The sequence below is a fragment of the Ambystoma mexicanum genome, chromosome 14, assembly GCF_040938575.1.
Source record: "Ambystoma mexicanum isolate Mex_15411 chromosome 14, UKY_AmexF1_1, whole genome shotgun sequence".
In the NCBI taxonomy this organism is placed as follows: Eukaryota; Metazoa; Chordata; class Amphibia; order Caudata; family Ambystomatidae; genus Ambystoma; species Ambystoma mexicanum.
This window is the reverse complement of record NC_090940.1, coordinates 113,863,053-113,885,203: the sequence shown is the minus strand read 5'-3', so window position 1 is coordinate 113,885,203 and position 22,151 is coordinate 113,863,053. Positions and strand designations below refer to the sequence as shown.

At 47.9% G+C, this 22,151-nt stretch overlaps 1 protein-coding gene across 1 annotated transcript in view; it reads left to right on the top strand.

Annotated features, from left to right (window-relative positions):
• The first annotated feature begins 16,821 nt into the window (after positions 1-16,821).
• GPX2 (glutathione peroxidase 2) overlaps positions 16,822-22,151 on the top strand; it is a 32,505-nt gene continuing 27,175 nt past the window's right edge. Inside the window, exon 1 of the mRNA XM_069638355.1 lies at positions 16,822-17,102. Within this exon, the coding sequence (XP_069494456.1) occupies positions 16,881-17,102 (222 nt within the window). The 5' untranslated portion in view covers positions 16,822-16,880. The remainder of the gene's footprint in view (positions 17,103-22,151) is intronic.

Below are 22,151 nucleotides of genomic sequence, written 5' to 3'. Positions count from 1 at the left end.
TCGAGACTGGCACCTTTATTTATTTTATTTTTTACATTTGTATAGCGCACAAAAAGCCCATAGGCATTGTGGCACTGTTACCTGAAGGGAACATAGTTACAGGGGGTAGTCATAGAGCAGTTAGTACATTTATACCTAGATGTCGTAGGTACACTTGGCAGGTTAGCATGAATTACAGAATCATAACAGAGGACACTTATACAGGGCAGTGCCATGTCGTCATCAAAATATTCTGGATGCTTTCGTGCTAGCATCATTTTATGAGGAACCTCACATTTAATTGCTCTCGCCCAATAAGTACTACTTATCTCAAATATTACTTCATCACCTGGTGGATGATGTCCAAACATATCCTCATCAGTGACGTCAGTTAATCTGTAACCTTCCCCAATGGCAATCACTGTGCACCATCGTCTGCCGTCATGATCAATTCCATGAAGCAAAGCCATTTCTCCTTGCACTATGGCTGCTTTCTAAAGGAAAGATTTTCCCTTCCTCTTCTTCCATAGGTATCTTTGGGCAAAACAATAATTCATCAGGTATTCTCATAGTTCTGCGCACTAAGCCTGGCAGCCATGTTAACAGAATGCGTACCCCATAATGAAAAACTTCTGGTTCTAACAGTACTCCTCGCATGACCACCTTTCCTACAGACGCCATAATAAATTCACTCACATTTAAATAATACATTCCTAGTGTTGAACACACAATGCTTTCATCAGTGAACGAAATCGTCATGTTCAACTTGGTCATTAAATCTCAACCTAATATAGTGACAGGTGTCTGCCTTGAATATAGCAATGGCGCAGACATGTCACACTCTCCTATAGAGACTGGCAATGTGTCAGTGAAAGGAACTCTGCTTGTAGCTCCTGTGAAACCTTGAGTATTCATGGCATTTCCAGACATCGAATATTTCCCCTGTCGTATACATGAGCATGTTGCCCCTGTGTCTACCAAAAACTAAAAGGATTTGCCTCCTATATTGACGTCAACCCTTAGTTCCTCTTGAGGATTAGGCATCACAGATAGTATCAAACACATCAAGTCTCCCAGTGAGCTGTCCTATTGTTGATACATTCTCATCCCCGTACCTGTGAAAGGATTCCCTCCATCAACAGTGATGCCCCCTATTCTAGGAGTCATTAATTGACCCATACTTGTGCTCTGCTGTATCTGCATAGGTGACTGCTGTGACTGCCCTTGTGGCGGATTCATTAGTGCCTGCTGTGCTTGGAAGCCTTGCTGCATTCTCGGCGCTTGTGTCTGCTGCACTGTTTGATTCTGAGCAAACCAATCTACACTCTGCTGCAAATATGCAGGCAGGTTTGTAGTCCCCCCTTTTGAGAACTGCCCATTCTGCACAAATCCTTGACTTCTACATGTGCGAGAAAAGTGCCCTGACATACCACATGTCCAGCGTACAGGAGGAGGTCTCCTACTTTGCTCCTCCTCCATGTTTTGACTATCCTTCTGTGAGTTTTGTAACCCACTTTGTTCTGGAAGTTTCCCTGATTATTCTGGAAGTCCCTACCTTGAAAGCCTGCCCTTCCCCGTGGTGCAAATGCACTATTTTTTTGATCAAACTACCTTTGGTTATTCACCTGCGGCATGTTTGCTGATTGCTGTAAATTCAACCCGTCTCCACTAGTTAACATTGCCCCTTCAATGGTGTACTTTGACAGTTTCTTCTTCACTAACTATGCCTCTTCACCTTTCCTAACATCGTCTTTCTATCAATTCTTCTCTTGCAACAGCATGTAATAATGCGCAATGGTCAACTGCATTTGTGGCCATGGCTTCGCTTTCATACCCAACAATTTCGTGAGCTGCTTCTGCACTGACTCTGGCAGCCCTTGGCACAATATATGGTAACATACAGGTATAGATTTCCTCCAAGAGTCCCGTGTCTCCAATTCCCACTGCTCTTGGAAATTCTGAATGTAAACAAGAGGATCCTCCCCTTCCTGCATCTTTTTCCCCATTATAGCTCCCATGTCTGACGTGTCTGGATAAAGAACTCTAAACGCTTTCCAGATCGCCGCCCCACAGTTATTGAACGGTGCTCCATCATGAGCAGTGTTTATCGTGGTAACACCAGAATAGCCTGTTCTTGACCAAACGTCATCAGCCCTCTACCCAAGGATAGCAATCAGGAGACCTTTAATGTCCCCTATAGCTAACGTGTTTCCTCCTGTTATTTTCTCTAACTCATGTATCCATTTTCCAGCGCCGGAAGTTAAACTCAGAAGTATACACCTTAAATTATCCTTCTACATCTTTGTCCAAGGTATATACTGTGGCATAGCTCCTCCCTTTTCTAACAAAGGAAATTGTGAAATCCCAAACTCACATTCGTCACCCATCGTCTGTCTATCCATAACAGGGACAATGGTTCCGCTCCGCCTTCTACCTGGCAGCGACCTTAACCTGCTCACATACGGTGGCGAGTCACCTCTCTCACCATGGGGGTCACCCTTTAGGTCAATCTAGCCGCGTCAATGATTCTGACGCCTGAGATTTGGGTTGGTCTAGATTCAACCATCTTACTTCCTTATCCATTGAAAAACACCCTTCAGGGCCACATGTGTCACCTTTCTCTACGCAACGGAAGGTTGTTCTATCTCCGTCTGACATATCCTGTGCCCAACTCATGTGACTTCTCTCTTCTTCGTCTCTATACAGAATCAGTCTATCTAAAGACAGCGCCTTTGGCTCAAAACTACACGAGGCTCCCTCTTTATCATACAGCGGCGTACTCTCGAGTCGATCATTTTTTACCTTCCCTTGCAATACCTTCTTATTCCTCATATCATGACAGACTTTATCGATAGCATCCCCAATGCTTCTTGAGTCAAACTCATCCTCTAGATTTGCTCTAGTAAGACCTGCTATTGGCTCATCTGCTGGGAAGAACTCTTCTATGTCAACCCATGACACTACTGGATTAGGATTCATTACTTCCTTTCCCATATGATCAATATTGCGTGCTCTTTGCCTTCTCTTTTGTTCTAGCTCATCGTCAAATTCTCTTTGCTTTCTTGCTTCCTCTCTTACCCTTGGTTCCTCTTTTCTCTTCATGTCCCTTCTCTCATTTGCCCTTCATATTTCTTCATCTCTACATCTTTGCATTCTCTTATTCCTTCATTTCTGTTCCTCTTCCTCCATTCTTTTCCTTTCTATTCTTTCTCATTCTTCGATTACCCTCTGTCAGTTGTCATATTTTCTCTGCTGCTCTGCTCTTTCTTGCTTTCTCAGTTGCTCATCTTGATACAACTCCTCCCGTTGTTGTCTATCCTTTCTTTTCATCCCATCTTCTTTCAATCTTTCCTCTCTTTCCTTATCCTTTTTATCTTGCTCATCTCGATCTTCCCTTTGCCTCACGTCCTCGAAGCTCTTATCATCAAGTTTGAACAAAATCTGACCGCCCATCCATTCGTTCTGTATGAGCGCTAACTCATCCGTCTTATCTTTTTCTCCTTTCCATCTCTTTATTTCCCATCCTATATCTAAGGATGTACTTGGTCATTCACTTCTCTCTTCATCACGTTTCTCCTTGTCCCTCGGGAACTTAGAGATTACATCTCTCTCAGTATTTATCTCTGGGCTTTGTGCAGGCAAATCATATGCCGGGTTGCTATACCCTGCTGCTACCTTGAGCTCCCTTAATGGGTTCAACCCATCATCATTATTACTATCGTCGTCTGCTTCAGGCACAGTGGGTGGAGCAGAAGGCTCATCGACCCCCTCTGTGCATACATTAAGTATCCAATCTATAGGAGGCAGCTCTTCTCTCTCCTACTGGTACATTTTCCAAGCTCTAAGCTCGCTAATCGTTTTTCTAACTTTTTTCCTGCATATGCAGCATGTAAATATGTCGTCATATGCTGCAAAACTGCCTTCGATAGTGATCCCCCTTGTGGCCATGGCATGAACATTTTGTATGCTGTGCCCTTCACCCACTCTGCACTGTACTGTCTACGCTCTGGAGCATGCCTGGGTAAATGCTTGCAGAGGTGTATAAGCAGAGTGATATCCTCCATTTTGACACATCACTCTTGACTGTCAATACTCACCTTTAAACTTTGCAGATTTGTCAAAAGTACATTTCAGAAAAACAAAACAATATGAGCGTGAACCAATCGTCGCAGGCTCCAAACCCTCTATTTCACGTTTTTTACTTTACTCTATGTTTTCACTAAACACCATTAGTTTAATGCAAACAAATAAATAATTCTCAAATCACGTGTTTTCTTCTTTCACGTCTATCAATTCCTCTATTGTTTATTCACCATATATAGTCACATAAAAGGAACAGACAAACGGACATATTCAACCGGCCACATATATCTCACAGTCTTCTCTTTAAAACAATCTTGCCCCTAAAAAAAAACCTACATGGGATATAAATTTCCTTCTTTAAACTCGTGTTTAACCGAGTTCGTAGTCTGTCACCCATCCATAGGGCTCTAGCTGCGACGACTTCTGTGTTCTTTAAAATGCAGGAAACCTGGGCGTACTCTTTATCGTGGCCTCTCCTCACGATACCTCTTAATTGCTTGGCATCGCCTCAAGTCAATTACTTAATGTTCAATATTCATTGATTGATTGATTTATTAAGCGCCTTACACCAAAGCGCTGTACAATTGAACAACATAATACATAAACAAACAATATAACAGTTGAAGCAAATACATTATGAATCAGTCAACAAAACAGTGAAAAGAGCAATTAACTGAAGGGGACAGGTAGGGAAGGGGCGAGGGAGTGGAAAGGAGGGGAGTGGAGAAGGAGGGTAGGAGGAGGGAAGGGGAAGGGTGAGAGGGGGGAGGCAGGAGAGGGGGGAGATAGTTGGGGAAAGGATAATGAGGGGGGAATCAGGAGTGGGGAGGTGATTCAGGGAGGAGAAAGTAGGAGGAGAGATTTAAGGGAAGTGCGGAACGAGGTGAAAGTGGGGGTAGAGTGGATAGCAAGAGGAAGGGAGTTCCAGTGTAGAGGTGCTAGGAGTTGGAAGGAGCAGAAACGAGAGGAGGCACCAGGGGACGGAGGTACAGTGAGAAGGAAATGGCCAGCGGACTGAAGGGAACGGGAGGGAGATTAGAAGGAGAGACGGGAGGAGAGATGAGGGGGAGCGAGACCATGGAGAGATTTAAAGACAAGGCAGAGAAATTGAAAATTAAAAGTTGGGAGTGAAAAGGAAGCCAGACAAGGTAAGAGAGAGAGGTAGAGATGGAGTCACGGGTGGAAAGTAGACGGAGGATACGAACAGCAGAGTGGTAGATAGATTTAAGAGGGGCAAGATGAGAAGTAGGAAGTCCAAAGAGTGGGGAGGAACAGTAGAAGAGACGGGAGAAGATGAGGGAGGAGATTAGGAGTTTAGTAGCGTGGAAAGCGAGAGAAGGACAGAATTTGCGAATATTGAAGAGGTGGTAGCGACAGGTGTGTGAAGTGAAGGAAATGTGTTGAGAGAAGGAGAGAGAGGAGTCAAATAGAACCCCTAAATTACGAGCTTAAAGTGAGATAGGAAGATTGGAGGGAAGAAAATGAATGAATGGGGGAGGAGAGGGAGAGGGAAGAGAGTTAGAGGGAAAGAATACAACTTCAGCCAGCCTCCCTCCGTTACTCATTTTCCCCTTATCAATTTCTTTACCCACTGGCCATTTACACTTTTGCCACCTCACTCAGTTTTACTCATCATTCGTGTTTTCACCTTCCAACCCTCTGGATCGTACGCCTTCTCAGTAGCCTCTTCAACCTTCCATCCGTTCACCTTCCTGGAGATGCTGGGAGGGTATTCTGCGGAAACCGAGGGACCCGTCTCACCCTTGCTGCAAGTCTAAAGTTTAAAAACGGATACCGCTATCTACAGGGAGATTCATGTCCTTTCAGCCAAATGGCAGAGGTCATGCGATATTTCCGGGACCCCAAAGCCTACTCTCTCGATGGATATCTAACCATCCTCTCAGCTACCACGTGAACTGGAGTCTTTCAGCCCTTTAAGATGAGGTCGCAATACCCTTGATATGGATGGGGATGCAGAAGTTACTCAAACATCAATAATTGAAACGACTCAGGTAGTTGGCAAAAGGATAACTGTTTTAATATCAATTATCTAAAACAGGGAGTACTACGGACATCTCAGCGTACGATCGCTCAATGCATCATTAAAAAAGCATTCTTTTATAGCAAAAAATCGTCATAGGTGACATCACCCTACGTATTACTAGCGTCATCCTACGTGGCAAACTACAAAAACCTAGTGAAGAAAGTGATTGGTTCTTAAGGAAACACTAAGTATACAATTCATACTCGTCTACTGGAGTGAAGAATAGTGATAGGCTTCTTAACATCAGGTGGGGCAAATAAGCCTTCCCCTTAAACAGATCACTATGAACATCACTAAATACATAACGTCCCATTGGCTACACAAACTATAGGACCCTTCATGCAGTCCCCTACCATTGGTTGGCACTCTAACCTCCGGCAGTACTTTTCCACCTACGTTAGCAGCATGCAGACTGGGCTTCCAAGTGCTGGTGAGCTAGTCTCCAACCATAGCGTCCCACCAATTACCATATTCATCTATCATCGCCTCAGTGGTCTGCTGTCAATTAGGGTTTTGAACTTGTCCTTGGGAGTGTTCTTTGCTCTGGAGAATTCAGGGGAGTGAAGGCACGCTCTGCCCTCATGCATAGGTGTGACCATCATGTTCGTCCAACTTCATCCTTCCACGTGACTGAAGACCACAAAATTGAGCTCTAGTGTATTTAAAATACTATTTTCTAATAGACCTCTGACATCTTCCTTGTTTTTGTCCATGACTTCTGAACAGGAGCTCTGTTCTTTCACATGATTTGTATCCAATGTCTGCTCACTCATCCTTATAAAACCCTGGCTTCTTGGCTCATCAAGTCTCGTCTTTCTGAGATTCACTTTGTAATTCACTTGTTTCTAACTGTGACACACTAGAAAAGAGGCTTTCCTTCTTTAACCCAGTTCTGCTATAGTATGTAGTGGAAACATCCATTCTTTACTCACTTCTATATATATATATATATATATATATATATATATATATTAGCGCATGCCGCAATCTATTCACTACTTTGCTAGCCTCAAGGATACTTCATTTGCTCACGTTTCTTTGCATCTGTACTCGTGTAAACTGACTTGACATCATCAGTTCTGTAGCATAAGTTTCTTTATCTTGATCCCAAGATGTCACTTATCTTAGATACTTTCTTGATGCCTCATAGAATAACTGCATTTTCTAGTCTCTGTATCTCTTCCATGTACGTCAGCTCAGCTCTGCATGACGTCACCATTCTTCTTTGCCATTCATTGGTCCTGCTTCTTCCAAGATTTCATTCAAATGGCCATCATACTGTCTCGTATGCAAGTATGGTTTCCTCAATGGGAGCCTTGCCTCCAGGATTCTCCTCGGTATGAGTATTTTCACTGGTACTGCACGTGTCTCACACTCTGGTTCCCAACATATAGGCAATATGGGCAAAGTGGTTGAGGTGGGGGTATTTAGCTCCTTCTCTTCAGTGCTCAAGGTGGATTATTGGTGGCCAGATCTGATTAGGATTGTAGAAAGAAAGTTGGATGTCTGTTTGGAATGTGAAAAAGGTGTCAAGAAGTTATGTGCACGTGCAAGGCCTATGATTCGTTCCGATGTTCCTAGGAATGTATGGGTGGCAATGGGTGTTGGTGGCGGTTGTAGAAAGTATGAAAGTATATCATAGTAGTAATAGATTTGTTGTCTGGGTGGAGATACAATCTGTCTATGAGGCAAGTGCAGGAACTATTGTGAAGTTTTTGGAGGATATATTTGGAAGGGAGATATATCCGGTGTCTATTTTAACGTATAATGGTACACAGTTTTGTGTAAAGGTGACGGAAGAGTATTTTAGGATGAGTGGAGATACGCTTAAGAGAACATAATTGTATCATCCCAAATGTAATGGGGATGCAGAAAGAGTAAATGGGTGTATAATGGAGGCTGTTACTATAGATGAAGCATGTGGGCAAGGAAGGAAAGATGTGGTGGAAGAGAGAAAAAGAGGGCTGAGAATGTAAGCTCATGTGATAACAGGCGAAGTGCCGTTTGAGCTCATGAGAGGACGGAAGGCTAACTCTCATGTTTGTCCAGGCTGGTTGGGTGAGATAAGGGTAGAGAGTTGGATTTGGTGGAGGTAAGGAGAAGATGTATGTTATACAAAGAAAAGACAAAAGAAAGGAGTAATGCGAGAAGAGGCGTGAAGGTTTTGGAGGTGAGGAAGGGCGATTGATTGAGAGTGAAGAAAGTTATACAAAGAAAGGGAGAGGTGTTGTACAGTGATCATATGCATATGGGAAAGTCTGTGCAGGAGGGGGCAGAGTTAATAGCTGCCAAGTGTGGAATTTGGGGAGAGTGGTGAAAGTATGAGGGCCATGAGTGAGATGAGGAGATGTAGGCTTTGGTGTTTGCTGAATAAAGAAGGGTGGTGTGTGGTGTTAATAAGTGTATATTTAAATGGGACAGATGTTGGATGAACGTGTGTGAGTGTTCTGGAAGGGCGGATTGTGGGGGAGGACAAAGTTCCTGGAGAAGCATTTGAGCTGTGGTAGAGAGCTTGTTGGCGTGGGCGCTCTCCACGCAACTGGTTTCCCTTATTATCTTTGAATTCATCTTCCTGAAGAAACTGTGATCGTCCTTAAGGTCATTATTTACACTGACCCACCCAGCTATCTTTCACATCCGCCAGAGCACCTGGAGACCATGCAAATGGCAGTGGTACATGGAATCAGTAATATAACATACATTGTATGAAGCACTAAAACAGCATTTCTGCTACAAAATCTTGGGGAGTGGGGGCTTGCTGACCAGAGGCAGTGGTGCAACAAATACAATAGTGGACCTGCGCTCTTGGTGGGGGCGCAGGGGTGGAGAAGGGTGGACGCATGGAGCAACAGATGCTTTAAGGAGTTGGGTATGCAGCTAGTCAGCCAAGTGGGTGGGATTGATTAGCAACAGAAGAGGGTTCTCTTAGAATTGTTTTTCGCTTTCTCTTTGGTCAAAACAGATGTAATTTCTTTGTAATTGCTATGACTGCTTGGGCAGGATTCCTCGAATGGAAATTCTAGGAAATCCTGGAAAAGGTGTGCAGGAAGTGACTATTTACATGTTTCTTTCATTGTCAACTCTGATACGACATGTTGGGCCTCATTATAACTTTGCCAGTATCCTGCCGGTAACTCTGGCATGATGCTGGCAAACTGACATACCATTTCCGCCACCTGATATCCTATTACAAGTGGTCGAAATGGCGGATAAGCCCTATTCTGTGGAGTCCCATAGGACTGCATGAGCGGAGTGACAATATTTCCGGCACTGGAAATACCAGCTGTTTTTTTACTGGTGGGACCTTGAATAACCTCCAGCTCTTGACAAGTGCCGGTCACAGAATTACCAGCACTTTTACTGCACCGCCAAACTCAGAATGAGGTCCAACCTTTGTGTATCTGCAGAACTGCTCCACCCTCCTTCCATTTACGGTAGTTCAGGTGTAAACTAAACTGACCTATTCTCCTAGACATCTTTTCTGTAGAAGGGTGGAAATACTGTCACTTTAATGAAGCGGAATGACTTTTGCCCAATCTATCCCTCTTTCTTCTACAAAACCTAGGAGATCCTGTTGGAGATGGTGATAATGACCCCAAAGTGTTCTTGAGGTAGTTTCTATTCATGAGAACGATTACAGAGAGTCAGCAACATATGGCAAGCGGTGAACATTAATAGCAAATGTGTGTATAGATAGCAGAAAGGAAATATTAATTTTAGCCATTCATGTTCTGCCAGGGGTTTTGAGAAATACAAAATAACTAAATGGATGCATAATTTTATGAATGTGTGCTTTGCTCCTAATGATGGGATAAGCAGCAACACGTTGTGTAATGCCCTTTTAACTTCCTAGATACTGTGTAGGTGGGCTGCAGGGAAAGAAGCACGGTCTTCTTAAGGAGTCTTATTTTACAGGCTGGGCTCTATAAGTGGAAAAGCACACATTCATCAAATTATGCATCCATTTAGCGGAGAAACGTAAGGGGCGGGGCAGGGAGCCGAGGGAGAAGCAGGCCTCATAAAGGCACGGGTTTTCCAGATACAAACACATTCTCCCTCGGTTTCCTGCCCCCACCGGATCGTGGATTTTGTTTCGTTTTTCCAGGTTTCGTTTGCTGCAGTTCCTGACTGACGAGGATGGTTTTCAGTGGCGGTAATGCTGTGCAGTCCATGACCATGAAGAGGACGTTTTCCAGTTGGGCTGAGCAGGGAGGCCGTGCAGTGTTTCCGACCGAGAGGAAGAAGTTTTCCAGTTGTGGCGCGGGTTCCAGCGAGGGGGAACTTCGCAGCAGCCATGAAAGGGCGGTCGGTAAGGAGCCGGTTCAGCAGTTGGAGCATGCGCTGGGAATGCTTTGGGGGGCGTTTGTAGTGGTTATGGCCGTTAGCTCGAGCAGCAGGTTTGTGAACCTGGTGGAGGGGCGGCTGTCCTGGGGCCTGTTTGGCGGCAACAGGGTGCGGCCAGTTTTGGCGCGCCCTGTGATAGTGGAAGGGCCGCAAAACCATAGCTCTCAACTCACCCGCCTTGCAAAGGGCTGACTCACCCGCCAAGCCTCCTGCACGCCCATTCATTCCAATGGGCGTCTCACCCGCCAAAAACAAAATCGGGTGATTTCACCCGCCTTTGCGAGACAAATGGTTGAGAGGTATGGCAAAACGAATGGCCACGGCGGCAGCCTGCGGCTGTTCAGGGGCTAGTGAGTCATTCAACGGCAGAGGTAGGAAAGGTAACGCTGGGCGGCGAGGTGCTTGCAGCCTGGGGCCGTCTTTTGTACAGGCCATTAATGGTTAATCATGCGGTTGCTAAATAACGAATATTGAATGATTTTGCTAAATTGGGCACGTCGCAGGCATGAGGAACAGTCAGCAAGGCGGATGCCGTCTAGTAAGCAACGGAAAGGGTGCGATTGGGGAATGGAAGGCAGCACACGTGCCCATATGGCATTCAAGGATTTGGTATAATTAATCGGCTATTCCGCTTCCAGACTTCGGGGCGACACAATCAATTAGCAAATTTTTACAAAAGCGCGGTTAGAAGCGGGGAGCGGCCTCAGAGAGTGTTCGCTTTAACGGAGCATACTTCCTGATCAAGCACAATGGGTTTTAAGAATGGTGTCGCATGTGGCGCGACGATATGCATACATTTTATGACACAGTTGCTGTGATGGCATGCCCCTCTTGCGGCCAAGGCGGTTTATGGCCGCAACGCAGGTATTTTGATGGAAATGTTGCTTGGATGGCAGGCCCCATTTTGCGACCACGGCACCATGGGCGCACCAGTGACTAGCACTTGTTTAAAACTGTCGTGGGAAAGGGGCTCCTGGAGTACTTAGGAGTGAGGATGGGAGTGGTAGCGCCCTCTGGCCTTAAGTGGGAGTCAAGGGTGTTATTGGTAGCCATGCGCATGTAGTAAAATAAGGAAAGGTAACGAATGGAGGTAAATATTAGGGACCGAGTTGATGAGGCTGCCCCTGCTTTCCCTGTGTGTGCATGGGGACTTCTCTCCTTTCTGTGTCGAGGGTGATATCACAGGCCGCATCAGGCACGGTGGATCCGACAATCAGTATGGGGTTGCCGGGGAAGCGCGTGGGGGTGCAGAACTTATCTAAAATGATTGGTTTGGGCAGGATGGAACGGGGTTTCATGCGAGGGAACAACGATCATGTGGTAGTGCATTAGGTTTAAAAGGGCGGGGCTTTAAAGTGCGGATCTATCGGGCCTGGGACCGTTGTAGGCCTTAGCTAGGCTGCGCGCGTATACCACGGTAGAGGGTTGGGGTGTTATCATGGGCGTGAAGTGGATGTCATTATCAGTGTAATGGGGGGGGGGCATGGCGCTGGCAATCCCCGGGCAGGAAATCGGAGTGAGGGAGGGGGAGTTGAGGGTAATGAGCGGAGAGCATGGGCCAGGGGGTGCATTTCCGGTAATACCAGTATGCAATTGGACAAGAGGGCGAAGCATGGAGCATTCTTGCGTGTGAGGAGGACTGTGGGGGGGGGGGGTAGGGGGTGCCTGGAGGAGTGTGAGGCCAGGATAATAATTGCCCCATCGCCTTTATATATTGTGTGTGAAGATGGGCTTCGTGTTTGACAAACGCTTGGCATGTGTCATTAGGGGTTAATTATGTTACAGCCGGGTTTCAATTTGAAGAACGAGCCCTCAGAGGCTGCATAGCCCCCGGGCACAAGTTTGGAAAAACGGGTTCATTCTAGTCTTCGAAGCCCAACAGGCTTGGGAAGGGTCCAGAGCGCTCAGCAAAGAAAAACGGGAATGCAGTGTCGGGCAAGTGCATATGGCCGTTTCAACTGGTTGCCGTAGGAAAGGAGGGCTTGGTGGGAAAGGGAAACGCGGAGTGCATTGTAAGTAGCAACCCCGTACCCAGCATGGTTCGTTGGGCAAATTTGACCGTGCGGTGAAAGAGGGTAAGTAGTTTTAGGCGCTGTTGTCTGGCACCTTGTGGGCTTGGGGACCAGAATATTCAAACTCAAAGCGGCGCAGGGCTTGTGATGAATTACCTGTCATGGAGCTCATTCAGGGGGCGCGTGGCGTTGTAGGGTAGGAAAATGTTATGTCATGAGGGAAGACGAGGGTAAGAGGTGGGGGGACAAAGAGCTTGCAATGCCTTGCGGGTAAGTGTTAAGACTGAATTAGTTGACCTCCAACCAAAGGAAATGTACAAAATAATATTTTAAAACAGCGCAATTTCTTTATATATGAATTCAACTTTAAACCACTTCCATGGCACTGATGACGAGTTACTTCACTGGGCGGCTAATAGTTTTGACCAGTGTTGGGAGCAAGACCACACGGAGCACCACACATTCGCGTCGAGCCCCCTCACCTCGTGCAGAGAGTGGCTGGGGATTGGGGTGCTCGGTCCGGCGAAACAGGGAGTAACGGGGCACAGTATGAAGGGGTACTGAACCAGACACCGGGAATTGGGGGGGGGCAAGGGTGAGAGCACAAATACCACATTCAAGCATGATCTGTAGGGCAAGACAGTTCAATTAAACCAACCAGTTACACAAAGTAACGTGCCGCAGGAGCTAAGTGCGGATTAACGGAGAGGCATCTCCTGAAGGGGGCAGTAGAGAATCCACTCGAATTCACTGGAACTAATTTCAAATGCATTGTAAGTACACATGGTAAGGAAGCCAATCAAGGTGCAAACAAACTACATGTAAGGGCATCGCGTATTTAAGTTAGGGTTGCCCCAAGACGTAGTTTCAAAATCGAGCATTATATAATAAAAAATACAGGGCTCTTTAACTTTTCTCTGCATGAACGAAATTAGGTATTTGCCTACCCCCTCACATTTACGAACCAACCTGACCTAGGTCTAGGTCCTCAACCCGGCAATGGCAACAAATTGAGTAGCCTCAGCCCAACTCGTCAACCCCCTTCCCCCGGTGCGTTTACTTCACTGCTGCCTGGGGTAGGGTGCGCAGGCTGGCAGGGGAGGGTGCTTCGGCTGGTGTAAACAAGGAGGGGCTAAGGGCGGTTCAAGGAAGAAGTTGGAAGGCACGGGGAAGAATGCAGCAGGAAGCGCGGACTTCCTAGTAGGACCTGGAACGGGCAAGGCCTTGGAAGGACAGGGGTGGGGGGGACAAGGAGGCCATACACCAACCAAGGAGCAACGGAGCGAGGGGAGCAAGCGGAAGGGTCGGCTATGGAGCGACCTGTGCAGGCTGGGGGAACTCTCTGCCGCCGGCAACCAGCAGAGAGTCTTGGAGGAGTCGCAGGTCGATCCCTGTAGCGAAGTACTGGCAGGCCCATAGGGGAATGATCAGCCAACAGCTTAGATCTTACGGCGCCCCAAGAGTACTAGGCTCAGGGGAGGCCCTGGGAAAAAGGGGAGGGACGTAGGGGACTTGGGAGCCAATTCCAAGCCCAAAATTGCGGGGGCGGGGGGAGGAATCAACATAAACTCACAATCAAGGCCATCAAGGGAAGTCGGTCGGGGGGGAGCAAGAGGAGACTACGGGGGGCTCAGGTAACGGTGACAAAATCAGCAAGGGGAAGTCTTCACGGAAGGAGGGGGGCATGAGGGGGAGGGAGGTGGAGGATCCAAGATAGGGCGGCTAGGGGAATAGAGGGAACAGGGGGGAGGAAGCCAGCCCCAAGGAATAAGGGGGGGCAAGGACCAAAAGCTGGGGGACAGGAGACGGGGTACGGAAGAACAGGGCTGGGAAGTCTGCCTCAGGGGGGAAATGGAGCTAGGATATGGAGGGGCAGAAACGGCAGGGAGGGGGGGGTTTGGCGGGACCCTAAAAACTGGGGACCTGGTGAGTGGAGGTGCAAGTGAGGGAAAGGAAGGAAGGAGAAGGGATAGGGTACACCGAAGAGATATTACGCTGGCAGGGGGGGCACTGGGCCAGACTCCACAGGGAGGCCTGGGGGAGAGGGAACTGGGAGGATTTAGGGGCTCGGCAAGACGGAAGGGAGACATGGGGGGCAGCATAGATAGGATAGGGCTTCCGGTACAAGCGGCACTTGGGGGACGGAGGGGGGGACAGAGTAGAGTAGAAAGGACTCAAAATAGACGGGCATCGCAAAGCGATGACCATATAGGCAGGCAGAAAGGTGTGGGCCGGCACCGGAGGGCGGTGTCGGCCTTAACGTACGGATGTGGGATATGTGTAGCGTTGGGGCACTTGTGGTGGTGCCGATATAGGAACCTGATCACTAGCGAGGCACCGCGTGGCTGCCGGTTTTACCTAGACCCAAACACAGGACACGGTGAAGTGTCGGGGGAGGGGGGGCAGAGGATTCCCAACAAAGACCTAGAGAAAAAGGGGGGGCCTATGTCAAAAGTCGCTCATGGGAAATCTACAAACGGCCAGGGGTAGAGAGAGGTTAATAGCAAGGGCCGGGCTCAACATGAGGCGTCCACTGGACGAGGAGGGTAAGGGAGGGGGGGGGTGGCAAGGGATACCTAGGTAGCCGCACACAGAGTAGTATACCTGTGGTGGTGAATTACGGATCGCCTGTAAGATAACTCCAAGACTTTATGCAAAATAAAGCTGCTGAGGCATTTTACTCTTCCAACTTTACAAGGTGTCTGAGTTGTTTTTTCAACATGTGATGTATGACATATGCCGGGTGGTATGAGGGGAGGAGGGGGGGGGGGAGTGAGGGGCCAGGTCATGGAGGAGAGGGGGAGGACAAGGCACTGGGGTGCCCACGCTAAGTAAATGCTACCCTCGCAGGCGTTTTTTTTTCTTTTCCTTTTTTTCGCACAACAAAATGAGCCAGGGCTCATCAAGGGGGTCTGGCCTAATTGCAGGGGTCCTGCGGGCCGTTGGGCCACGCCCCCCTGACGAGCCCCGGCTCAATGGGCTAATGGCACCCCTGCCAGGCAACCTTTTGTAGTGATCAACACCCTCTCCCCAGAGGGGAGAGGGTGTTGATCTCTGCATTTATATTCTATAGGCTTGCCTGGCAGGGGACAGGGCCTCGCCTATTCAGCCTTAATGGTGGCACTGCCCCTTGCCAGCTGGGTAGGCGCAGCGTCACCATTAAGGCTGAAAGGGTGAGGACGCTGGAAGCAGAGGCCGTTTTCCTGAAGACTGAAACTCTCCAGGAAAACGGCCTCCGCTTCCAGCGGCCTCGCGTTTTCTCCATAATGGTGGCGCCGGCCCAAGGGCATCTCCTGCTTAAAGGGATGCCTCGCAGGTGCGGCGCCACCATTATGGCTGAAAGGCATTATTTTCTGGAGCCTGAAGCTTTCGCACACGAGCGAGAGCTTCAGGCTTCAGAAAAAAATCCTTTTCATGTAGTGGCCGGGGCTGGCAGGGGAGATTAGTGGGCCCCACAGGGCCCCGCCTCAAAGGAAATTTCGGAGCCTGCCGGGGCTAATCCCCGGCCGGCCCCGTCCCACTTAAAGCCCTGGCCGGCGGAAAAGGCAATGTTACCGTTGTGGGCACTTATTTTTCTTTCTTTTTTTAAAAGTATTTATTTGATCGGATGGCCACTACCAACCCCGCCCCCTGTGTCCCCCCAACTCCTCCCCCACCCCGGCACTCGTGGGATCCCCCACCACATTTTTTCCATTTCCACCACTGGTTATAAATAACCTATCATATACCTACAGCTCCTCCGCATTAAGAAGCTTGAAAATATGACGTCCCAGCATAAACAGAAGCCCGGCGCTCTGTGCACACCTGCTGCTGGTGCCGCGCGCATTACGTAACATCAGGCCGGGCACAGCCGTGGGGTACATCTTTCTTTTCGCTTTCGCCTCCTCGATGTTCCTCCCAGGAGAGCCTTTTTGCCTTACCATCTTGAGTGCCAGGAATAAAGAGTTGCCATAGCTGCAGGATTTGACGTGGCAGCCTTGGGGAATAAGACACAGGTTATCTGCACCAGCTGGCATGCAAATTGCCAGTGAAGGCAAATTGTCAAAACCTAATGCTAGCTTTGGCTGGCATGGAGGCAACATATGCTTTTGCTGTAGTGTTTCCCTCGCTGCCCCTGTATGCCAGAGAACATACTAATAATGAGTGGCATTCATTATTAATGGGTAACAAGGCCCTGCTACCGTCCAGTGGTTCCTCATTGGGGCGCATCAATGTTTCAGTGGCAGCTCCGGTGACCTCAATGGTTCGCCGGCTCGGCTCAGGCAAGCAGGCGTAGCGGTGTCAATTACCCGAAGGAATCGGCGCCTGGCAGCCGCCCAGTAAGAGCCTGCCTCCCTCCGGCGAACGCCAGGCGCCCAGCCTCACTCAGGCAATTATTCCAGCCAGGGATCACACACTGCTGCTCTACCGCGGCAACCATGGCATACATCGCGAAGTCCTTCTACGACCTGAAGGCCACCAACCTGGAGGGGGAGGTGGTGGACTTCAACATATTTCGGGGCCGGGTGGTCCTGATCGAGAACGTGGCTTCCCTCTGAGGCACGACCACCAGGGATTACGCCCAGATGAACGAGCTGCAGGGTAAATACCCGCGCCGGCTTGTGGTGCTGGGCTTCCCTTGCAACCAGTTTGGTTATCAAGTAAGTGGCTTGGGGGGAATGGGTACCCTTGTGCCCATGTGTTCTTGCTGGCATTTTTGTAACTTCTTACGTTGGTAAAGCCCCTTTTTGCATAACATAAGTACTTGTATGCGCAGGCGTTGCTTTTCCTGTATGCCTGGACGCCTTCGGTGAGTGCAGAAGCTGTAGCGCTTTGCCTGAAATGGCGCTATTTTCTGACACCGTGCAGACGGTGTTTCACAAATCCGACCCTCAAAGACTATACCAGTCTTGGCGTGAGCAGGGGGAAGGGGTGCTGTGTCACACTTAGGGAGCAGAAATATATCGCAATAAAATCATTAAGGTTGCATCCCACTTCAGACAGGCAACTGAAAAAAACATGCTTACTGTCTCACCCAGAGACATTCACCGACTTTGGTTCAATTGCCGTGTTCATAGTTTAAAGCCAACGTCAGAAAACATAGATATAGATTTCAGTTTTGGTAGAATGTATATATATATCTGTGTGTGTTGTGCGGCCTGAGACCTACGGGTGTGTGGTGCGGTACAAGAATTAAAATAATTAAATAAATAAACAGCAAGCTTTCATGGCAAATATCTTAAAATGGACTACTTCGAAGTGCAAGATGTTAGGCACATACCCAGACCTTGTGCATGCACAAAATGTTTCGAACATCAGATCACAATATTGTGTGTGTTCACTTTCAAAGGACACTTCTATTTTGGGGCGCGCACAGTAAAGCCAGATACTCAAAAATGCACACAGATATGGACAACGGAGGGGCAGTAACACATTCACTCATGGCCAGCAACCACCAGCAACCACTGTCTTTCAGGCATGTGCACAACACGCACAAAAACACACCAACACATAAAGAACAGAACACACGTGCAGATACCGGGTTCAACACCCCCCTCTCTCTCTCCCCCCCCTCTCTCTCTCTCTCTCTTTCTCTGTCTCTCTCTTCTCATATAACAGTTAGAGGAAGTGCCCCAGACAACAGACATTAAGGGGAAAACGCTGCTGGAAAACGGACTATCATGAAAAGAAAGACCTCTTCCTTTTCCACAAGGAAAATGCTGCAGCTGCAGAGTTCAGAGGGCACCCTAGATAGAGGACATGCGTGCCCCATTCCAGTTGGGAGATGTTAGTTCAGTCCTGGTTTTAACTGTGCATTCAGTGAATTGTAGTCCTTGGTTTATACTGGGGAATTGCAGGACTACAAGTCCCAGAAGGCAATGTTAAATCCAGGACCAAACTCGCCTCTCCTGAATGGAATAGGGCATGTTGACATGTGTGAGAGGATGGGAGGAGGAGATCCGTTAAGACAAGTGCCTGCTAGTCTTCATGGATGAGTATTCCTGGTACGCGTGGTCTGCAGCAGCTGTTTCTCCAATTTTAGGTTAATTAGTTTCATCATGGGTCATTCCATAAAGTCTACAGACTGACAGTGGTCCTCTGTCCAATGGGACTGACTTTGCTCCATTTCTAAAACGTGTAGGAAAACACTGCTATGGCCCCAAGCCAACGGCATGGTGGAACGATATATGGGCACTCTGAAAACGAGACGGTCTGATACAGATTGCTCAATCGAGTACGGTGTGCCATGTGGAGAGACTTCATAAAATCTCTGCACAGAATGACAGGAAAATGTCAGGAGGTGCGTGTGGTGGAAACCACCCACTGTGCTCCCCGAGCCGCCCGCAATCAAACATCTGGAGCATAAGGCTATCAAGGCACAAGATCGAAGCAGCGAGAACAAGTGAAAAAGGATGCAGATCAGAGGTGGCGCGCTGGATGGTCCAACCTCGAAAACCTCAGTCCTAGAAACACTTGTCTACAGGCGTGTCATAAATGACTCATATATTATATCATAACCTACAAAAGGGGACCCCGTGCCGGTCCGCAAGCGGCGGGCAAGAAATTCCAATACGTTTGCCACCTCCGCATTGACCATTACTCACCTTCAAGGCTCCATAGTAACAGCGGAGACCCCCCGACAGAACCATCGCATGGAATGTGTCTCATTTCAGGAAGCACATAGCAAGAGAAAGATTGGAAGAGTGTTCATCGAGCAATTATGAGGAAAAACATTTTAAAAAACGACCTTAGAGCATTGACGGTTTAAAGGCAATGGGTCCGGTAGGCAGGGTAGACAGAGGACCCAAGGTAGGTGGAGCTTAGGGCGGGAGGAGTTCATGACTATAACAAGTGCCACTTTGGGGACAAATGTTCCATGTATTGAAAGCTATTAACATCACCTATCAACTCCCGTTGCAAATGGTGGGCTCGGTGGGCCTGTTAATAGGATGAGATCTAAGTGTGAGGCCCTGTTCTTTTGTTTTCTCTCTTGCTCTCTCTTTGGCTCTTTCTCTCTCTCTTTCTCTATTTCTCTCTTTCTCTCTCCCCTTTTCTTTCTTATGCTTTCTCTGGTTTTCCTTGATAGCCCACCAACGTGAAATGATCAGCCTACCAGTGGTTTCATAGCAATCCCTGTAATGCACGTGCATCCACTGCGCTATCGTTTGGCGAAACAGGGCTGCACGTGCTCATGTGTTAGACCACAAGAAATGTACGCGGAGGCCTCAGCCGAGGGGATACAGTTACCGACCCCCATCCCTCTTAATCTATCAGCTCTAGATCCTCCGATGCTAATAGTAAACTTATCATGACGCGCGTCTATGGCAGCTATGTGTACTCGTCCAACCGACTTGTACCACAGGCAAACGAGGGCTAGCTCTAGTTCTATGCCTCTATTAGCTCAGGTTCCATCCCATTAATGTGAGCTTCAACTATCTTCCCCATGTTAAAACGGTTCCATGTGTTAATATCCCTGCAAACATATCGCCATACAAAAATATTGCCATATTTTTGCTGCAATTTTAAACCATGGAACCTGCAGGGGGCACCCCTGCAACCCCCATAATTATTTTAATGGAGCGGGGGACACCCCTGCAACCCCCAGCCCCAATAACCCCATACATTATCCCCACTAATAATATGCCTTACCCCACGACCATTTATATGGCGATATTATTGGTGGGGATAATATTACCTGTTACCATAGAAACGCTCAAATGTTTGCTACAACAGCACCAGGTGATTATTTACCTTAGAATTATGCTCTTCTATGTTTCCAAAAGCATTCAACATCCTCGTCGTGCAGGTGGTGCAGGCTCACAGCCCAGAATTACCATTCTGGATACTAACCAGTGAAATGATCGGCGTCAATCAATGTCCCTAAATATTCTACAATGGGAGTTTATAATATAAAATGATAACCCTCCAAGAATATTTGGGGCAACTATTTTAGGGGTCAGGATAAAAAAGTCACCTACGTGGCGACTTTTTCCAGGTGACATTATCACCTGGAACTAATGATCATACCTAATAGCCGGGCAAGTAAGCTTCCAATCTTCCATTATTGACCGAGCACAACCTCAAGCCCCTGACGCAGCTAACAAATTATATTACACAAAAATGATCCAAAGCTACCTCGGAAAACCTCTACCCATCCAGCATAACCACAATCCCTCTGGGCATGCAGTCTATGCTTCCAGATTGGCATGCAGCCAACACTTCATAAAACGTTCATCTCCTGAGTGGTCACCATTGCATGGAATACCTGTTCTCGCTTTTACCATCCTCTTTAACTACTCCGTTCTGCGTCCAGATAACCTTGCTGGGGGCAAAACACACCACCTCTCAGACAAGGCCAGGCGCTTTGAATCCACTATGTTGGTGATTTGGCGCAGTATAAAAGCAAAGTAACAACGAAACAAGGAGTAGAAGTTACAACCTATAAACAATGAAATCTGCAAAGGTTGGATATACCAACGCTAACATACAAGCTCAGCCATTGCCAGAATGCAAACTGCATGCTACTGCACATGCAACCTTAACTCACACTGCAGCACTAATACACAAAGCTCCCTTTAAATAAGTGGTACCACGCATCAGTTCTAGGTTAAAGTGAGTGTTCCATTCATACAGATCCAACATGGGCATCGCCTCCAACATGGCCATCGCCTCCAACATGGGCATCGCCTCCAACATGGGCATCGCCTCCAACATGGCCATCGCCTCCAACATGGGCATCGCCTCCAACATGGCCATCGCCTCCAACATGGGCATCGCCTCCAACATGGCCATCGCCTCCAACATGGGCAACGCCTCCAACATGGCCATCGCCTCCAACATGGGCATCGCCTCCAACATGGGCATCGCCTCCAACATGGGCATCGCCTCCAACATGGGCATCGCCTCCAACATGGGCATCGCCTCCAACATGGCCACTGCCTCGAACATGGGCATCGCCTCCAACATGGGCTTAACCGCCATCGATCATGGAAGCGGGAGGATCTTTTGGATCATGTATCAGTGCTCACTTGGTCTCTTTGATGAGATTGCTAATGGGCAAAGTTCCAGTACGCGCTGAACCAAGACAAATTGCCATTGGAGAAACATGGTGCATGGTGGGAACAGTTGATTCTTAAGACCCCTACATGGCGCAGTCTTTTTACTACAGAAGTACATCAAGAAATCCTTCATCAATATTTATAGACTGAGGGACGCGAGCGGCAAGTAATCTCAAAAGAGTTACTGCTTAATTTATAATGCTAGTATCCACCGACATGAAAGTCTGAAAAGGCCACAACATGCAGAATACAGAATAAGAATGAAAGAAGTTTGGTTATCCTCACGCTTCGCCACAACCCACCAGCCTGTGCGTCCATGAGCTTTCTGGTCAGAAGTGTTGCTAGGTTTGTAAAAGATCCGGGGCTACGCTGATGTTGGAACTGTCAGGACTCGGGGCTAGCTAACCTTTTGGTTGTAATCCCTGAGCTTCTATCCAGGGCTACAACCAAAGGACCTGGGGCTATAGGGCCCCCACCTCCTCACAGCCTCCCCTAGCAACACCTCTGTTTCTAGGATTGAGGGCTGGTTTGCAGAAATTCATCAACTCACAAGTGTGGTTAACCAGCAGTTGGGGGCCATCTTTGTGCCTGCTCGCACATCTGCAAAGCTGCCTCTGTCTTGAAGCATGCCATCTTGTTCACAAGTGACAC